General features: G+C 54.9%; 1 protein-coding gene across 2 annotated transcripts in view; it reads left to right on the top strand.

The window, feature by feature from the left end:
• Positions 1-15,534, top strand: part of TECPR2 (tectonin beta-propeller repeat containing 2) — a 63,445-nt gene that overhangs the window by 4,036 nt on the left and 43,875 nt on the right. For both annotated transcript variants that reach the window (XM_090265572.1, XM_090265571.1), the window contains exons 2-5: positions 929-1,211; positions 8,519-8,647; positions 8,957-9,088; positions 12,007-12,164. In XM_090265572.1, the coding sequence (XP_090121698.1) occupies positions 993-1,211; positions 8,519-8,647; positions 8,957-9,088; positions 12,007-12,164 (638 nt within the window). In that variant the 5' untranslated portion in view covers positions 929-992. The remainder of the gene's footprint in view (positions 1-928; positions 1,212-8,518; positions 8,648-8,956; positions 9,089-12,006; positions 12,165-15,534) is intronic.

The raw sequence follows: 15,534 nt of genomic DNA, 5'->3' as shown, positions 1-15,534 counted from the left end.
AAACGCAGTTGAAACAGACTGTAAGGCCTGCGTCCTAAGGAGTTTCTACTGGACGGGCTCGAAACTCCACCGACCCAAAGGGCGAAGAGGCCCTGCAGGTCTAAGCAGGTACACGGCACCCACCTGTAGCCGTTGCTTGTCTCTCAGAGCTGTGACTGTGACCTTGGCAAGGGCCCAGGACTTGGAAGGGCCAGGTCTCGACTCGCATCTCTGCCTCGTGGTCTTGGGCAAGTCTCGAGAGCCTCTGGCCATCAGCACCTCCACCTAACAGTGGGGGACGTGCCACCGCCTGGCCTGCAGGGCAGGGCGGGGTAAGGGCTGAGTGTCTATGAAGGGAGGCTTTGCATCCGGAGAGCCAAGGGGGGTGGGTCTCCGGGAGGAATGGAGGAGGGGCGCTGAGGGGCTGCGGGCCTCTGGCTAGGACCCCCTCAGCCAAGCGTGTTGCTGCCTCTGGGACCAGTTCACCGCTCTCCTAGTGCAGCCTGTCCGTCCTGGCCGCTCCGTCGCGGAGGCCGTTCCCGGCAAGCCGATCCCGCTCTCTGACCCACACCGCTCTCCCTCCTCCTGTCGAGACCCACCGATTCGTGCTGGCCCCGCGTGGGTGGAGTATGTTCGGTTTCTTTGCCTCCCTGGCTAGATCGGAAACTGCTTGAGAATAAGAACTGTTTTTGCTATTCTTTTCACGCGTCCGTAGTGTTTCACACAACATAAATTACAGGGGCCAGTCCATAGTTACGTGCATTTTGAATTAAAATGCTCAAAAAAATTGGTGATCTGAACGACAGCTGGCCTGCTTTCTCCGTTGAGTTAAGCTCCAGCTGTACCGTTCCCCCACCTGGAAGGTCCTTGTCGCCGTTATTAAAGATGACTTCTCTTCAGCACGACTGGACAGTGACAGAATGGTCATGCCTTGTTCTCTGGCCCCCAGGTTTCCTAGATGCCAACCGGACACTCCTTTTCCTTCCTGAAGACCGTCGGGGAGGCCCTTGGCCATGGCGGCCACCTCGGAGCCTGTCACCTTCAGGGAGTTCTGCCCGCTGTACTACCTCCTCAACGCCATTCCCACCAAGGTGCAGAAGGGCTTCCGCTCCGTGGCGGTCTACCTGACGGCCCTGGACGCCAGCGGGGACTACATCGCCGTGGGCAGCAGCACCGGCATGCTCTACCTGTACTGCCGGCGCCTCGGCCGGATGAGGAGGTACAGCTTCGAGGTGAGTCCCGCTGCCCGCCCGCCCGCTTGGGGGTGCCAGTGTGGCCTGGGGGTGTCGCCCAGACAGTACTGCAGAGCCATCTTTGTTTGTTTGTTTACTTATTTTTTTAAAGATTTTATTTATTTCTTTTCAGAGAGGGGGTGGGGGGGAGACAGAGGTGTGAGAGAGACACCGACCCGCTGCCTCTCGCAGGCCCCCTGCTGCAGACCCGCCCGCACCCTGGGCCTGCGCCCTGACCGGGAATCGAACCAGCAGCCTTCCAGTTCACAGGCCGCCGCTCAGCCCACTGGGCCTCACCAGCCAGGGCTACAACCATCTTTCACTGAGGTAGAATATAGCTAAAAACATTGGTGTTGTAAACATTTTTTCCTGCACCTCCAAAAATCAAATCACTTTAAATGAGAACACTTTAATGTCAGAAACTTTGGAAGTAGGCATTTTTTCTGAGTGTTTTATTTTTCAAAATACCTTGACAGATTTACTTGAATAATCTCTGGTTATTCTGTTGGACTAGCTATGAAGAAAGGATCAGTGCCAGTACTGGCTAGCTGTGCATCCTAAACAAGGTCACCTCCGTGCGACACCGGGGCTGGGGGCCCAGCCAGCCTGTGTTTGGCGTTAGCTGCCGGGCGCCTCTGTACTGCAGCTGTGGGGGCACCGGGCGTCCGCGGCCTTCACCGAATACACCTGCTTGGTTGGTGTCTGCGGCTGCGTTTTGAGAGACTCCAGGTGACTGAGTTGTGGCCCCTACATCACGGCCTTGCGAGACTTGCCTCTGTGCTTAGTGGGCTTTTACAGGCTAAGAGAAATGCTTCCAGATACCTGTATTTTAATCAGTATCCAACTTATTAAAAGTCTTCATTTAAAAAGTTAGTTTTTCTTAAGCCTCTGTGCTCAATTTAAAATAACAGAAATCGCCTGCACGCTGTGACATGACCTGAGTGCCAGGCATCATTACGTGTGTATGAACTTCTTTCGTGCTCACAGACTCTGTGAGGGGGAGTTGTCTGTGTCCCCATCATACTGGGGGGACCGCTGAGGCCCGGGGCGGTTACAGGACTGGCCCGGGGTCAGGAGCTGGTTAGTGACGATGGCACTGTTGTCTGAGCTGGGGCAGACGGCTCTCGAGTTTATGTTAATATTTTTTGTATAAAAATTAAAACTACATTATTTCTTTTCTTTGCTTAATAGCTTATAGATTTCACTGATCAACTCTCCCAAACATTTAAGACCATTACTCACCTTTACGACTGTAGTTATGAATTACTTTATCTGAAATCTCTCAAATACTTCAAACACTTAACATAAAGACTTATGAATCTGACAGCAAGCCCCTGACAGGGTAAACCAAAGACACCTGTGCCCAGGCACATATGGTTAAACTATTATCGTGAAGACCAAGAAAAAGCTTAAAAGCAGCCACCGAAAAACGACACAGTTCCTGTAGGGAACGTGATTGGAATGACAGCAGCATCCTCATCAGGAGCCGTCGGGCCTGGAAGACAGTGGCACAGCACTCACTGCAAGGAAGGAGCTGTCCGCAAGGACGTCCCGACCCAGTGAAACCACCTGTCTGTCAGGGAAGAAGGTGAAATACGGATATTCTCGGATGGAGGAAAACTAGGGTTTGTGGCCAGCGGACCAGCTGGAAAATCACTGGAGCATCCGTAATGAAGGAGGAATAGTAAATGTCTGGGTAAATACAGTAGGCTAGTTCTCTCCTCTTGAGTTCTTTCAAATTACATTTAACAGGCAGCAAAAATTAAAAAACACGTGTGGTCAGGTTTCTAATGTGTACAGAGGTCGTAGTACATGAGACAGCTTTTAACGTAACAGAAGAGAGTAAGGGACCTCCATGGCTGGAAGGGCTCTACATTCTGCTTGGAAAGGGGATTGTGATCCCTGGAGCAGTCGCTAAAACAGCCTCTGCCACCCGGAACGGTGAAAGCGACCATAGAGCTGTCAGAATGGGATTTAAAAAATGTACATACAAGTCACAGGAAAGCAAGAAAGGGGATCCAGAAGAAGGAAAAACTGAAGAAAGAAACAAATAAATGCAATGATGGACCTGAATCAAAATGGACCCAAAATGATATTAAACAGAAATTATCTCACGCACCAACTAAAGGACAGACATTATTGGAATGGAGCACAGGGCGCATCCTGGTTCTGCTGCGTAAGCCTGAGCAGGCCTGGCTGAGGGCTGGTCAGCAGAAAGGCCGAGCCACGGTGCCACGCTCGGAGGCAGGCGTCTCCCTGAGGTCTGTGAGCCTCTAGCACATTAATCGAACTCTAGGGGGGTGTTGGGGCCTCCAGCCGCCCTGTCAGTCGGGAGCACTGGCGTCGGAAGGGGGCGAAGTCATCCCAGGAGTCCGAGCCCTTCACCGTGGGGTCAGATGCTGTCTCCAGGTGGGCGGTGTCAGAACTGAGTTGATTTCAGGGCACCTGGCTGCTGTCAGGGCCGCGCCTGCTGTCGTGCGGGAACCCCCGCGCGGTTGTTGACGCTGAGTGCTGGAACGCCTGTTCTGTGCAGGAGTAAAGGCCCACGGGTGGAAAGCAGAGTTTCCCGTGCACCAGTCTGCTGCCGAGGGTTCTGTCACTTGCAGATGGTGGAAGCCCTGGCCCACAGTTTCACTCCAGACCACACTGTTCGGTGCTAGTGTATAGAAGTTCAGTGGATTTCGTATATTCCTTGCGTCCTGCTTTGTCGATTTCTCAAGGTGTTCTGCACAGAGGCTCATGTCTGCCTGTGAAGGTGTTCTCCTTCACCCTCAGTTTTCCTCCTGGATGTCCTGCCTCGGCTGGGCCGTCCGGTGTGACGTCCCCGTGAGCGTGCCCTCTGCCCCAGCTTTCAGTCTCTCACTGTTGCCCCAGCTGTGGGTTCCTCCAGATGCTTTTTATTTCTACTCCTGTTCTGAGAGTTTGTATCATGAGTGAGAACTGAAACCCGTCTCACACTTTTTCTGAATCTGTTGAGATGATAATATGTTTTTTTCTACATTCTGTTAATATGTTATTATATGCATTGAGTTTTGGTTATTAACCCAACCGTGCATTACTGCTATAAACCTCACTCTCATGTTATATTGTCCTCTTTAAAAACCTTGCTGTATTCATTTTAGGTATATTTTGCTAAAATTTTTTGTCCAGCCCTGGCTGGTGTGGCTCAGGGGAGTGAGCACCAACCTGTGAACCAAAGGGTCGTTGGTTCGATTCCCTGTCAGGGCACAGGCCTCGGCTGCGGGCCAGGTCCCCGGTTGGGGGCGCGTGAGAGGCAGCTGATGGATGCACTCCCAGTGATGTTTCTCTCCCCCTCTTTCTCCTTTTCTTCTCCTCTCTCTAAAAGTAAATAAGTAAAATATTTTTTAACAAAAGGATTTTTTTGGTCTTATGTTTGTGTTCATGACATTGGTCTGGACAGTGACCCTGGAACAAAATGGATGTGACCTGCATGGATCCACTTACATGCAGATTTTTTTCTTCAAAAAGTATGTACGGCACTATAAATACAGTTTCTCCTTATTTTCTTTATTGTGAGAATACAGTATATAACACCTGTAACATGGATATGGTAATTACTTACTGGGAAGGATTCTGGTCAGCAGCAGGCTGCTGTAGTTGAGTTCCGAGGGCGTCAGAAGTTACACACGGGTCTTCGCCTGCCTGGGAGCGAGTGGGGTCAGCACCCCGTGCCCTCACACTGTTCAGGGGTCAACTGTAGTTTCCTTACGGCGCCTCTGTCTGACCGTCCCCGCCGTACATGTGCCTGTCTAGTGTTTTCGTTCTCGTTTCACTCCTTACATGGGCCGCTGTCACTGTGTTGTATCGCCACCGTTTAGGCCCCCTTGTGTTCACCCAGCTGCTTCAGTCATCCCTCTGTCACGTCTCAGTCCCTCCCTGTGCAGCCACCCCTCTTTCTGGGGCCCGTCTGTGCGTAGTTCTTGTGCTGAGGTCTCCTGGTGGGTGAGTAGTCTCGGTTTTTTATTCGTTTGAAGGTCCCCCTGGCTTTGAGCTGTTTAGGCAGGTACACCATCCAGGCTAAAAGCTCTTCCTCTTAGCACCTCGAAGATGACGTTTCACTGTCTTCCGGGCTGCACTGTTGCTATGAAGAAGTCTGTTTTTTAATAATTATTCATATTATTTGCCTTTTTATGATGTACTACTGTCTTCTCATTGTCTTTGAGGTTTTACTGTCTCACTGAAGGCATATATGTGCTTTTTGTTTTGTTTTGTTTTCATGAGTCTTGTTCAGGCTTGTGCTCCTGAGGGTACAGGTCTTTCATCAGTTTTGGATCGTTTTTAGCCCTTATCTCTGAAGGACTGCCTTCCCTTTCCTCTCTCTCCATGCCTCCTGGCATCTGGGTTAGATAGAGGCTGGACCTTCATATTCTATCCTCTGTGACTCTTAACTTCTCTTTCATACTTTTATCTTTTTACAAAAGATTTTATTTATTTCTTTTCTGAGAGAGAGGAGGGGAGGGAGAAAGAGAGGGACAGAAACATCCATGTGTGGTTGCCTCTCGCGCGCCCCCAACTGGGGACCCAGCCAGCAACCCAGGCCTGTGCCCTGACTGGGGATCGAACTGGCGACCTTTTGGTTCACAGGCCTGCGCTCAATCTACTGAGCCACACCAGCCAGGGCTCGTAGTTTTATATTTTTGTGTCCTATTTTGCACAGATCTGTCATCTAGTTCAGTATTTTCTTCAGCTGTGACTAATCTGCTCTTTAATCTACCACTAAGGTTTTAAATTTTTTTGATCGTTTTTTTATTACTATCTATTTCTGGTAGTAGCTTGCTCTTCTGCTTTAGTTTCCTCTTATGTTTCTTTAAAAATTCTAAGCATATTTCTTTTATGTTCTGGATCTCTCCAGTCTAAATGAAATACTTGTATGGGGGTGGGGGGTCATCCCATTCTATTACTGACTTTTCTAGTTGGTTCTTCAGGGGCCTGTTTCCCTGTGCTCATGTCCCACTGTGAGCTGTGTGGCCGACCCTAACTTGGGCAGATGCTGCAGGCGCTGGACAAGACCGTGTCCCACAGGAAGGGACTGGGGCGCTACTCACACAGGAGCACTTTCGTGCGGCGGCCCGGCACGGAGCTGCTTTTGTGTGGAAAGGAAGACAGACGCAGACTCTGACGCTGCGCAGGGCAGGCTTGTGACGGCAGAGTGTTAGGGAGCCTTCCCTCCCGTCGGTGCCTGAGATAAGACAGGGTTCCTTGTCAGCTCTGCTGCCCGCACATCCGTCTTCCCCTGGCTCCCCTTCCACTGCGGGCTGGGTCCTTGGGGTCCAGCTCTCCCCCTCCCCTGGCCTGAAGCCTTGTCCTTGTTACCGGCTCAGCTCGGCACACCGAGGCTCCGGTGCTGGCCCGGGAGCCCCAGGGGGCCTGCAGCGTCCGGGCTGGCTTCTGTTCTGGCTCGGCCACATTCCCTTGGTTTTTGGCTGCTGTAGATGTTTTTTACTTTCTAGACATCAGCTCTGCACTTAGGGGGATGTTTTCTGCCTCTTACTCAGCATTTCTAGGAGTTTGACGAGACTTGTTTTTGGAATAGCTAGGCTGGTACTACCGGAAGTTGAAGCCTCGTATTTTGTTTCTACATGAAATGCAGTTAAATGTGAATAATCTGATTCTTGGGATGTTTTGGTTCTTAAGAACCATAACACTTATTAATAATCATATTAAATAACTAGCTCAGATTTGTACACTGTTTTATTAAGAGCATGTGTATAAGCACTGCACGCAGACATTCAGGCTTCCAGCCCATCTGAGGATGCGCTTTCCTTTGAGACCGTTCATTCAGAAACATTACACACTTGTTAACTGGTGCTTCGACGTGGCAAGATTTGCAGTCGATGGTTTTGACTCCCGATGTGGTGGCAGAGTTTATAATTACCAATGCCTGCTCTGTCGCTTTCTACCCTCAGAGCTGCGCCAGTGGATTCTGCTCCCAGGACATCGCTCGTGGTCCCCACATGCCAGGAGATCAAGTCCTTGCCCCTCCTGCCTCTCCTCCAGCCTCCCTGGCCTTCCGCCTGCCAGGCCTGTGGATTCATTCCCAGAACGCACCCGTGTGCTGTGTGAGGGCGCCGGGGGCAACACTTGCAGGAGCGCTTCTCCAGCTGCCGGCGCCGGGACTCGCTCAGCGCCCGACAGGCTATGCGGCCCTCCCTGCCGCTGCTGTCCCTTTCACCAGGGCTGGGACGGTCTCCTGTCTGCTTCGGGTGCACTGCCTTCGCCCGCTCCGTTTGTCAGTTCTGGGGGGCGGCGGGGGGGTACACTACCTCTGGTCTCACGATCACTAAGGCTCCCCACTGGTCTTCCTGCCTAGCCCTCCCCCCTGCACCCGACTCCGAATCACCTCTGGCTTCAGGGCCCCTCTTCCTCCCTGCAGCTTCGGCTCCAAAGCCCTTGCCTGTGCCACCACCTGGCTCCAGGGGCATTTATAGCCCCCGAGGATCCTGGAGCTCTGAAGGCCCCCGTGGGAGTGAGCGCAGTCATCCCCATCCCCATGGCTGCAGGCCTGCTCCATGTTGCCACAGCTAAGCTCGGCGCGGTGACCACGACTTACTGCAGTGTAGGTCACCATAGCAGCCAACTCAGTCCCCTGAGCAGAGGGTGTGCTCACCTGTTTGACAGACAGACGACGCCTAAATGACCACAGCAGGGATCGAAGCGGCGCACAGGGGATCTGGTAGTTTATCAGCAAGGTCAACAAAACTGCGTCCCTTTTGTGAACGACCGGTTTCCGAATAAGCGCCGGCCACTGCGTGGGCGCCAAGCCGGCCTGGGCGCGGTGCTTGTACCCGTGCCCCGCAAGCCGGGCTGTTACTTGCGTTGATGTCATTCACTGGTGACTGACCTGAGAACCAGAACAGACCAGGGACCATTTATAAAGCCCCCCTGACGTGCTGTGGCGCTGACCCTGCAGCCAGGCTGTGCGCGCGGGCCGTGGGCGCAGTGGCTGAGGGAGGAAAGCTGGGTCTGGGGTGGCTCTTTTCAGTCCAGACCCCTGCAGGGCAAAGGCCGCCTGTCCAGGCCCCTCGTCGCTCTTGATAAGGACTCAGTGTCTTCACACTTGTGATCAGCCCTTCCTTCATGAGAAACGCAGTTTTTTATTTTGTCATTTCAAAGGTTTAGAAACCAAAAAAGGAAAGGGGGGTTTAACATTTAATTCTATTTCTGGGTTGTACACGTTCTCTCTCAGCAGTGCGCTTGGCTGCAGCCCCATGAAGCTCCCGCCTGCTGGTGCGGCTTCCATTTTGAGAGCCACCTGCTCACAGGCTGTTTCTGGACACTTCCCCTAGGGAAAAGCTGAGTCCATCACGGCGGTGAAGCTGCTGAGCTGCTTCGATGACCTGGTGGCTGCGGGCACGGCCTCCGGGAGGGTCGCGGTTTTCCAGCTTGTATCTTCCTTGCCCGGGCGAAATAAGCAGGTCAGCATGAATCCCGTAGTGTCGCTGAACTTCCTGGCAGGTTCCTCGTGCAGCTGAAAATGAGGAATCCTCGCTGCCCAGAAAATGAAAGTTCAGGAGAGCTTAGTGCCGTGTCCTTCAGAACCAGGCAGCACGTTTGTTCCTGGTAGAGCACTGGGCAAGAGCGCACGCGGGCAGTTTGACCCTGCGCAGGGGTCCCTGGCTGTCCCCTGGGCCTGAGGTCAGTAGGCGGATGGAGCCCTGCTCGTCCACGCATAGGGGGCTCCACCGCCCTCGTGCTGCTTCTCATGTGTGTGTCTCTGCTCGTAGCTTCGGAGGTTTGACGTCACTGGCGTTCACAAAAGCGGCATCACAGCTCTGGCCTGGAGCCCCAACGGGATGAAACTGTTCTCCGGAGACGACAGAGGGAAAATCGTCTATTCTTCTCTGGATCTGGACCAGGTAAACTTATTTTCAGAAGTGTTGTTGACGTTACGTTTAGAGAAGTGATATTCATGTTGTATGTTTAGTTACGTGTATTCTCCCTCAGCGTCCTGTTGTCATCGCAGTTGTTATTTGTCACATTTTCTTTCCAGGGCTTTCCTAATGTCGCATAAGCTTCTGCTTCTGGGATTAAAGAGGGGCCTTTGTTCCTGCTGGGGGGTGCACTTTTCATTCTCCTGGTGTCTCTCCTACTTGGGAGAGAAGCCCCTGTCACTGCCGATTTGTTGAATTGCTCATAGGAGCGACGTGACGCCCTTCCTGGTCCTCACTGTGGACAGAGGCCATGCTTTCGGGGGCAGGCACCTCGGCCCTAGCCCAGCCCAGCCTGCACAAGACGGCCTGTGTGGGAGAGTGGCCGGCCGGGACGTTTGGTGGCAGCACCAGTCCAGCGCCACCTCACGTCTGCTGTTTCCTTTAATCCTCCTGGAGGGCCTTGAGCTGCGTGTTGTGGCCCCAGTCAGTGCAGGCAGGAAGCCGCTCCAAGGGACGCGGTCATGAGGCCGTGGTCACGAGCTAGTAGCTGGCGGAGCTCAGCTGCAGACTGAGCTGCTGCTCCAGAGCCTTTCCCGTTGCGCATGCGGCCTCGTGCCTCCCTGCACTGACCCCTCGGTGGCGCGGTCCTGTCGTGTTAGTATCTGTGGCCCTCATTCCTGGCGCGTAGTGGGAATTCAGCAACTACTAGCTGAGTGGCTTCCGTGGCTCAGGCTGTTGAGGAGGACCCCACAGCGCTGCGTTTTTGTATGAGTTATATCTGCTGCGTGCGCTGTGTTAGAAAGCAAACTAAGAAATCTAAAAATACTCATTAATTTTATTTTGAAATAATAAACCTGTCACATGCTGACATAAGCGAGAGTGGCATTGCTTTGCGTTTTTGTGGATCTTTCACGTCTGGGGTAGTAGAGACAGCTGAACTCTGTGTCCACTCTGCTGCAAATGCATTGTTTGGGGTGCAGGATATAAAGAAACTGGCCTCACACAGACACGTAGCTAGAAACGGGGCGAGTATTTTAATAGCCTTTTTAGAGAATTGTGGATGTTCTCCTTTAGTTCTGTCCCCAAATTGACTAACGGCAGTTTCTTTAAAGGCCAGTTACTGTGTGGAATTGCAGCCGTGTTGCATGGGTTTTCTGTGCTCTGTTACTGTAAAATCCGTGGTCTGCCATGGTCACTTAGAGCACAGGGACCCACTGGGCGGGGCCGAGCTTCCAGATGTCGACACGTTTAATTATACAATGTTGAAGAAGGCACCTGTTAGTCTAGCCATTATTCTGATCAGAAAAGTCTTTAGCTGCTGGGGACCTCTCAGGTTCACAAGGGCAGATACATGGGTTCAAATTCTGATCTTCATTTGAAAACTTGAATTTCATCATCAGCTACAGATACTGTCACTTGTCCTTGAAGAACAAGCTCACTTTGTTCTCCTCATAAATGTCTGTCCAATACCCAAGTTGGAATAACTACAGCATTCCAAGTAAGAGAGGCGTCTGAAGCTGGTTCCGCTGCCAGCGCCTGCTGCCTTGAGAGGACAGAGCACTTCTGTACGCAGGGGACAACGCACAGACGTACCCGTGCCCAAGGGCCAGGATTAAGACATTGTCATCTTTCTGCATCAGAAACACTTGCTGCAAGCGGGTGGTGGGGGAGCTGGGCCTCCGGCTCAGAAGGGCCCTCGAGGCCCCGCCCCTTTGTGCGTCAGCACAGAGTCTGCTCCGAACGAGGCTGGTGCAGCCTGGCGCCGTGGGGAGGGCTGTCTGACCTCGCACACACCTTGGAAAGGGTCCCGGGGACCCTCGGGCTGCAGGCCACACTGTGAGACCTGCTGCTGGTAGGAGGGAGTCTGTGACGCTCAGGGTCCCCACGTGTGCACTTGCCTGTGGGCAGCAGAGAGCACCCCTCACGCAGGGAGCGGTGTCCTCAGCAGTCTGCTCGCTTTAGAAGAGGACACACGTGCTCTGGGAGGGCTGTGAAAGAAGACCTGGGCGCGTGCGTGTTTCTGCAGAATTCGTTTCAGTGCATTTCACTGCATTCGTCACGAGGCGAGTCAGAAACAGCAGCTCCCACGTCCGTCACCGCGAATGTGGGCGGGACGTTTGCCCAGAGCCCTTGCTGTTGGAGGGCACCGGGGCTCCTGCATCTTCGTCGTGGTGGTGGCCGGGGCTGTGTCCTTAGGAGGGTGGCCTGTGCTCTGTGCGCACCTGCCCAGCAGGTCTGGTTGCTGCTCCCTCTTCCCTCCGAAGCGTCTGTGATGGCGCGTCCGACAGTGCGCTCCTTAGCTGACGACACTGCGTCCGGGGAGGGGCCTCACCCAGGCAGCTCTGTGGCGCCCGGAAGTAGTCTGTGCGAGCAGTGCCACGTCTCCTAGAACCTTCCTCTGTCCTTGACTGTACCCAACACCATTCTCATCTTAATTTATTCCTGTTTTCTCTGACTCTCGGTTGGCAGGAATAAAGTGTCCCCAGAACTGCTTTGTGGAGAGAAAGTGTAACATGAACTTAGCTGGTTGCTGCCACGATAATTTTATAGACAGTCCCACGTGTTCCATTATAATAAGTAAATCTGATGCGTGGTGCAGCATGTTTCTGCTTATATCTTCAACTGTCTGTTGAGGACACTTGAAAAGAAATTATACAGAATTTTTAGTGTCCTTTGTCAGGCTCAAGGTAGCCTGCGATAGATGTTAACTTTGACTGTTTTCTCGCTAGCAGGGGCTTCCCCGCGTAATTCCGCTGCAGGGGGTCGACACTGACTAACGAGAGTTAAGCGTGCACTTTAAGGTGTAGCTGGACCTAAATAAAAAGGACAGGAGAAGCGCTCCTGGCCACAGAGGTCGGGTCACGGCGACCCGGCCTTTGGGGTAACCGGACCGCCTCTCGCAGGGCACCTGCAGCTCCCACCTGGTGCTGGCAGAGCCGTCCCCCATCGTGCAGCTGGACTACAGCCAGAAGCTGCTGCTGGTGTCCACCCTGCAGAGAAGCCTGCTCTTCTACACCGAGGAGCAGTCAGTCAGGCAGGTGGGGACCCAGCCAAGGAAAAGGTAAGACCGCGAGCGCGCCAGCCGGAGGTGACACAGGAGGCTGTACGTTTTCCCAAGGGTCCGGTCTGCCACCTGCCTGCCCACAGCGGCCCTAAGCCGGGGGCTCTTGCTGGGTCCGCAGCCCACCCAGGATGCGTTGTGCTGCGTCAGAGGAAGAGTCTGTCCCCCTGCAGTGGGCCGCTGCGCCACGAGTTCCGGGGTCTGGAGGGCGGGAGGATTGGGAAGGGGTGAAGCGTTCCAGACTGGGAGGTTGTCCCTCCTTTGACAAGACGGGTTGGGCCACGTCCACCTGCCCGCCAGCCGTGTGGGGAGAGGCGGCGGCTGCACATGGGTGACACGTTCCCAGTCCCGCTAGGAAGCACCCCGGTAGGACTCTGCAGTGGGGCGGGGGGAGGAGGCCCCAGGAGAAGGGCCCCGGCTGGGCTGGAGGGAGGGGGAGCAGGTTGGGGGTGTGGCGAGCAGACAGCAGCTGGCTTGAAGACGCGGGGGCTGGCGGGTGCTGGTGGGGGCCCGCCGAGGCTGGCGGTGCCACCGGGGGACAGCGGCCAAGGCCCGCTGCACAGTGGGCGCTTGTTCTCGGCTCCGCGTGGCAGCCCTTGGCTGTGGAGGACACCGCCGCGCCTGCCCCTCGGCTTCTGTCTGCCCGGCTGAGCGCCCGGGGCGTCAGTGGTTCCCTGTCGGCCCCAGGGGAGCACGATGGGACGTGTGGCTCGGGCTCAGTGCGCCCCGCATCGGCCCTGACGCCCCTCGGCCAGCGTCCGCTGCTGCCTGGCGTCAGTCCAGGCTTGTCTGCAAGCGCCTCCCTGCACTGGGGCTCCGCGGAGGGAGGTGGGGCGTGAAGACGAGCAAGCCCGTCACCTTTCGCCTGGGCCACGTGCCCGGCGGCCCTCCCCTTCACACCTGTCCCTCGGCCGTCCCTGAAGCCTGAGCCCCCTCCTGTGCGCCTCACCGGGGGCTTGGGGACGGGCGTGCCGGGTGCCAGGCTCTGCTCCAGCACGCAGACACAAGTCTGTCCCTTCACTGAGCCTTCAGGAAGCGGGGGTGACGCCGAATGCATGTCTGCCGGCTCTTCCTGTTGCGAGCTGTCTGGGACTGAGGTTAGGAGGGCCTCAGCCTCCGCCCCAGACGTGGGGGCTCGTTGCACACCGCTGGGCGAGTGCCCACTGTGGATGGGGCCAGGCCTGTGCCCTCAAGCTAGATGCCCGTTTGGGCTGCAGGAAGTGCTGGGAGGAGACAGGCAGTGAAGCCGTGGGCGGGGGCGGGAGGCTTCTCTGAGAGTGGTCGGGAGAGGCCTGCGCTGCAGCGGAGGTGGAGGTGGAGCCGAAGCCCCGAGCGAGGGCCGTGCATTCTGGTCTTGGGACGTCTGAGGCCAAGGCCTGGGAGCAGGCCAGGGCTCGGAGTGGTTGTGGACGCAGAAGGGGGCTGGTGGGTTGGGGGGGACTCGGTGGTGGCAGATGACCATGGTGGGTCTTTTGATCAAGCCTGAGCCTCTTCAGGTTGGACAAAGCATGTGTTACTCCCAGAGAGCCTCAGGCCCCAGCCGTCCCCAGACACGTCCCATCTTTGTTCTCCATTGTGTTTCTGTGGCCTTGTCCTGCGCCGGGACCTTCTCCGTACCCACTGCCGAGTCTCCCGCAGGCCAGGCGTCCGACGCCCTGTGTCGGCAGCTCCTGCCTGCAGCGGTGGGTGTGGGTGTGGTGGTGGGGAGCCTGCACCCCAGGCAGAGCCAGCATCAGGTTCTGGGACAGTGTCACCGTCGTGCCTCTGTGGTGGCCATGGGGCGTCTGGCAGTGGAGGTTATGGTCACAGCTTGGGCTCGCACCCTGCCCCCGCCGCAGACATCCTTGCGTGTGGGGCTCAGTGGCGCCACAGGCCCTGGATCAGCTTAGAAACCACTGTTCCCCAGAAAGCACTCCTTCCGCGCTAATGCGGCTCATGGAGGAAACCAAAGTGCTTTTTCTACACCATCAGTTATTTTTTAGAAATCATCTTCACCAAAATTAAGAAACTAGGTTAGTTTACTTAGGATTTTAGGATCCTGCTGTGCTTGGACCCTAAAGCTAGTGTTCTCATGTCCGGTTCAGGGTGACACCAGTGTGTGTTTCAGGGCCACTGCAGGTGGAGGGATGGTGGCCCAGTTGGGCTTCAAGACAGTTGACACCTGTCTCTAGCTAGTCACCCCCAAATTCTCCACCTTCTCCTGACCAGCTACCCACCAGCACATTGCTCAGTCGTGTCCCCTTCCCCAGAATACCTGTTCCCCTCTTCTCCACCTGGTAATTAATTGTCCCTCAGTGTCCAAGGTCCTGCCTTCTTACGCGGCGGTCACAGTGTGTCCCCTTTGTGTACTCCTCTCTGAGCCGATCTCTGAGCTCAGATGCAGTCCCCTGGATGCTGCCGTAACCGTGCACACCCACGGCTGCGCTGCACGTGGCGAGACAGGGCCAGGGTCGCGTCTGATTGACCTGCACGGCCCCACAGCACCCCTCAGTGTCTGACATAGCGCAGGGGCTCGCTCAGTGTCAGTCCCAGGGAGCACTTGTTACCTAAGGTGAGCACGTGACACGGAAGGGACAGGAGATCTTTAAGGGGCCCCATAACTGGGAGGAAAGAGTTGGGTCACCAATTAGAAATTGGTTTGACAGGAGAAGCAGGAGGAAGAGGCCCTGGCTGCCCCGTGAGAATCCGTCCGGATCTCTCTTAGGGGCCCTCCCCAGAGCAGACCCACCGAGGGCTGGGAGGAAACACAGTGCTGGTTGGCCTGCTGTCTGCGAGTGTTCTCCATGAGCCCAGCAGCCTCTGCGTCAAAGTGAACTTGATCTGTGATGTCCTCCTTGGGCCCTGTCCAGAGGGGTGCAGTTACCGAGGGACCCAGTGAGACACCGCAGTGCAGAGAAACATCCATACAACTTGTTCTCCCCATGCCTCTGGTTCTTTTGTTATTATTATTATTATTATTATTTTATTGTTGTATTACAGTTGTTCCACCTTTTCCCCCATGGCTCTGCCCTGCCCCGCCCACCTCCCTGCTCCCCCACACTCAGTCCCCACCCCGTCGTCCATGTCCATGGGTCATATATATTAGTTCCTTGACTAGACCCTTCCCCTTCTTTCCCCCCTTCTCCCCCCTCCTGCCCTCTGGTCGCTGTCAGTCTGCTCCTTATTTACACGCCTCTGGTTCTGTTTTGCTCATTTATTTGTTTTGTTCATTAGGATTCTGTGTTAGGTGAGATCACATGATTCTTGTCTTTCACCACCTGGCTCATTTCACTCAGCATAACACTCTCCAGTTCCATGATGCCCAGACAAGGTTTATCTGCGTGGTGTGTGTGGGGTCCCTGGGCCCCACCTGGGGGCGTTGTAAGCGTGT

The sequence above is a fragment of the Furipterus horrens genome, unplaced genomic scaffold (assembly GCF_987537825.1).
Source record: "Furipterus horrens unplaced genomic scaffold, mFurHor1.1.pri manual_scaffold_21, whole genome shotgun sequence".
Classification (NCBI taxonomy): Eukaryota; Metazoa; Chordata; class Mammalia; order Chiroptera; family Furipteridae; genus Furipterus; species Furipterus horrens.
This window is presented reverse-complemented; position numbering and strand designations above follow the sequence as displayed.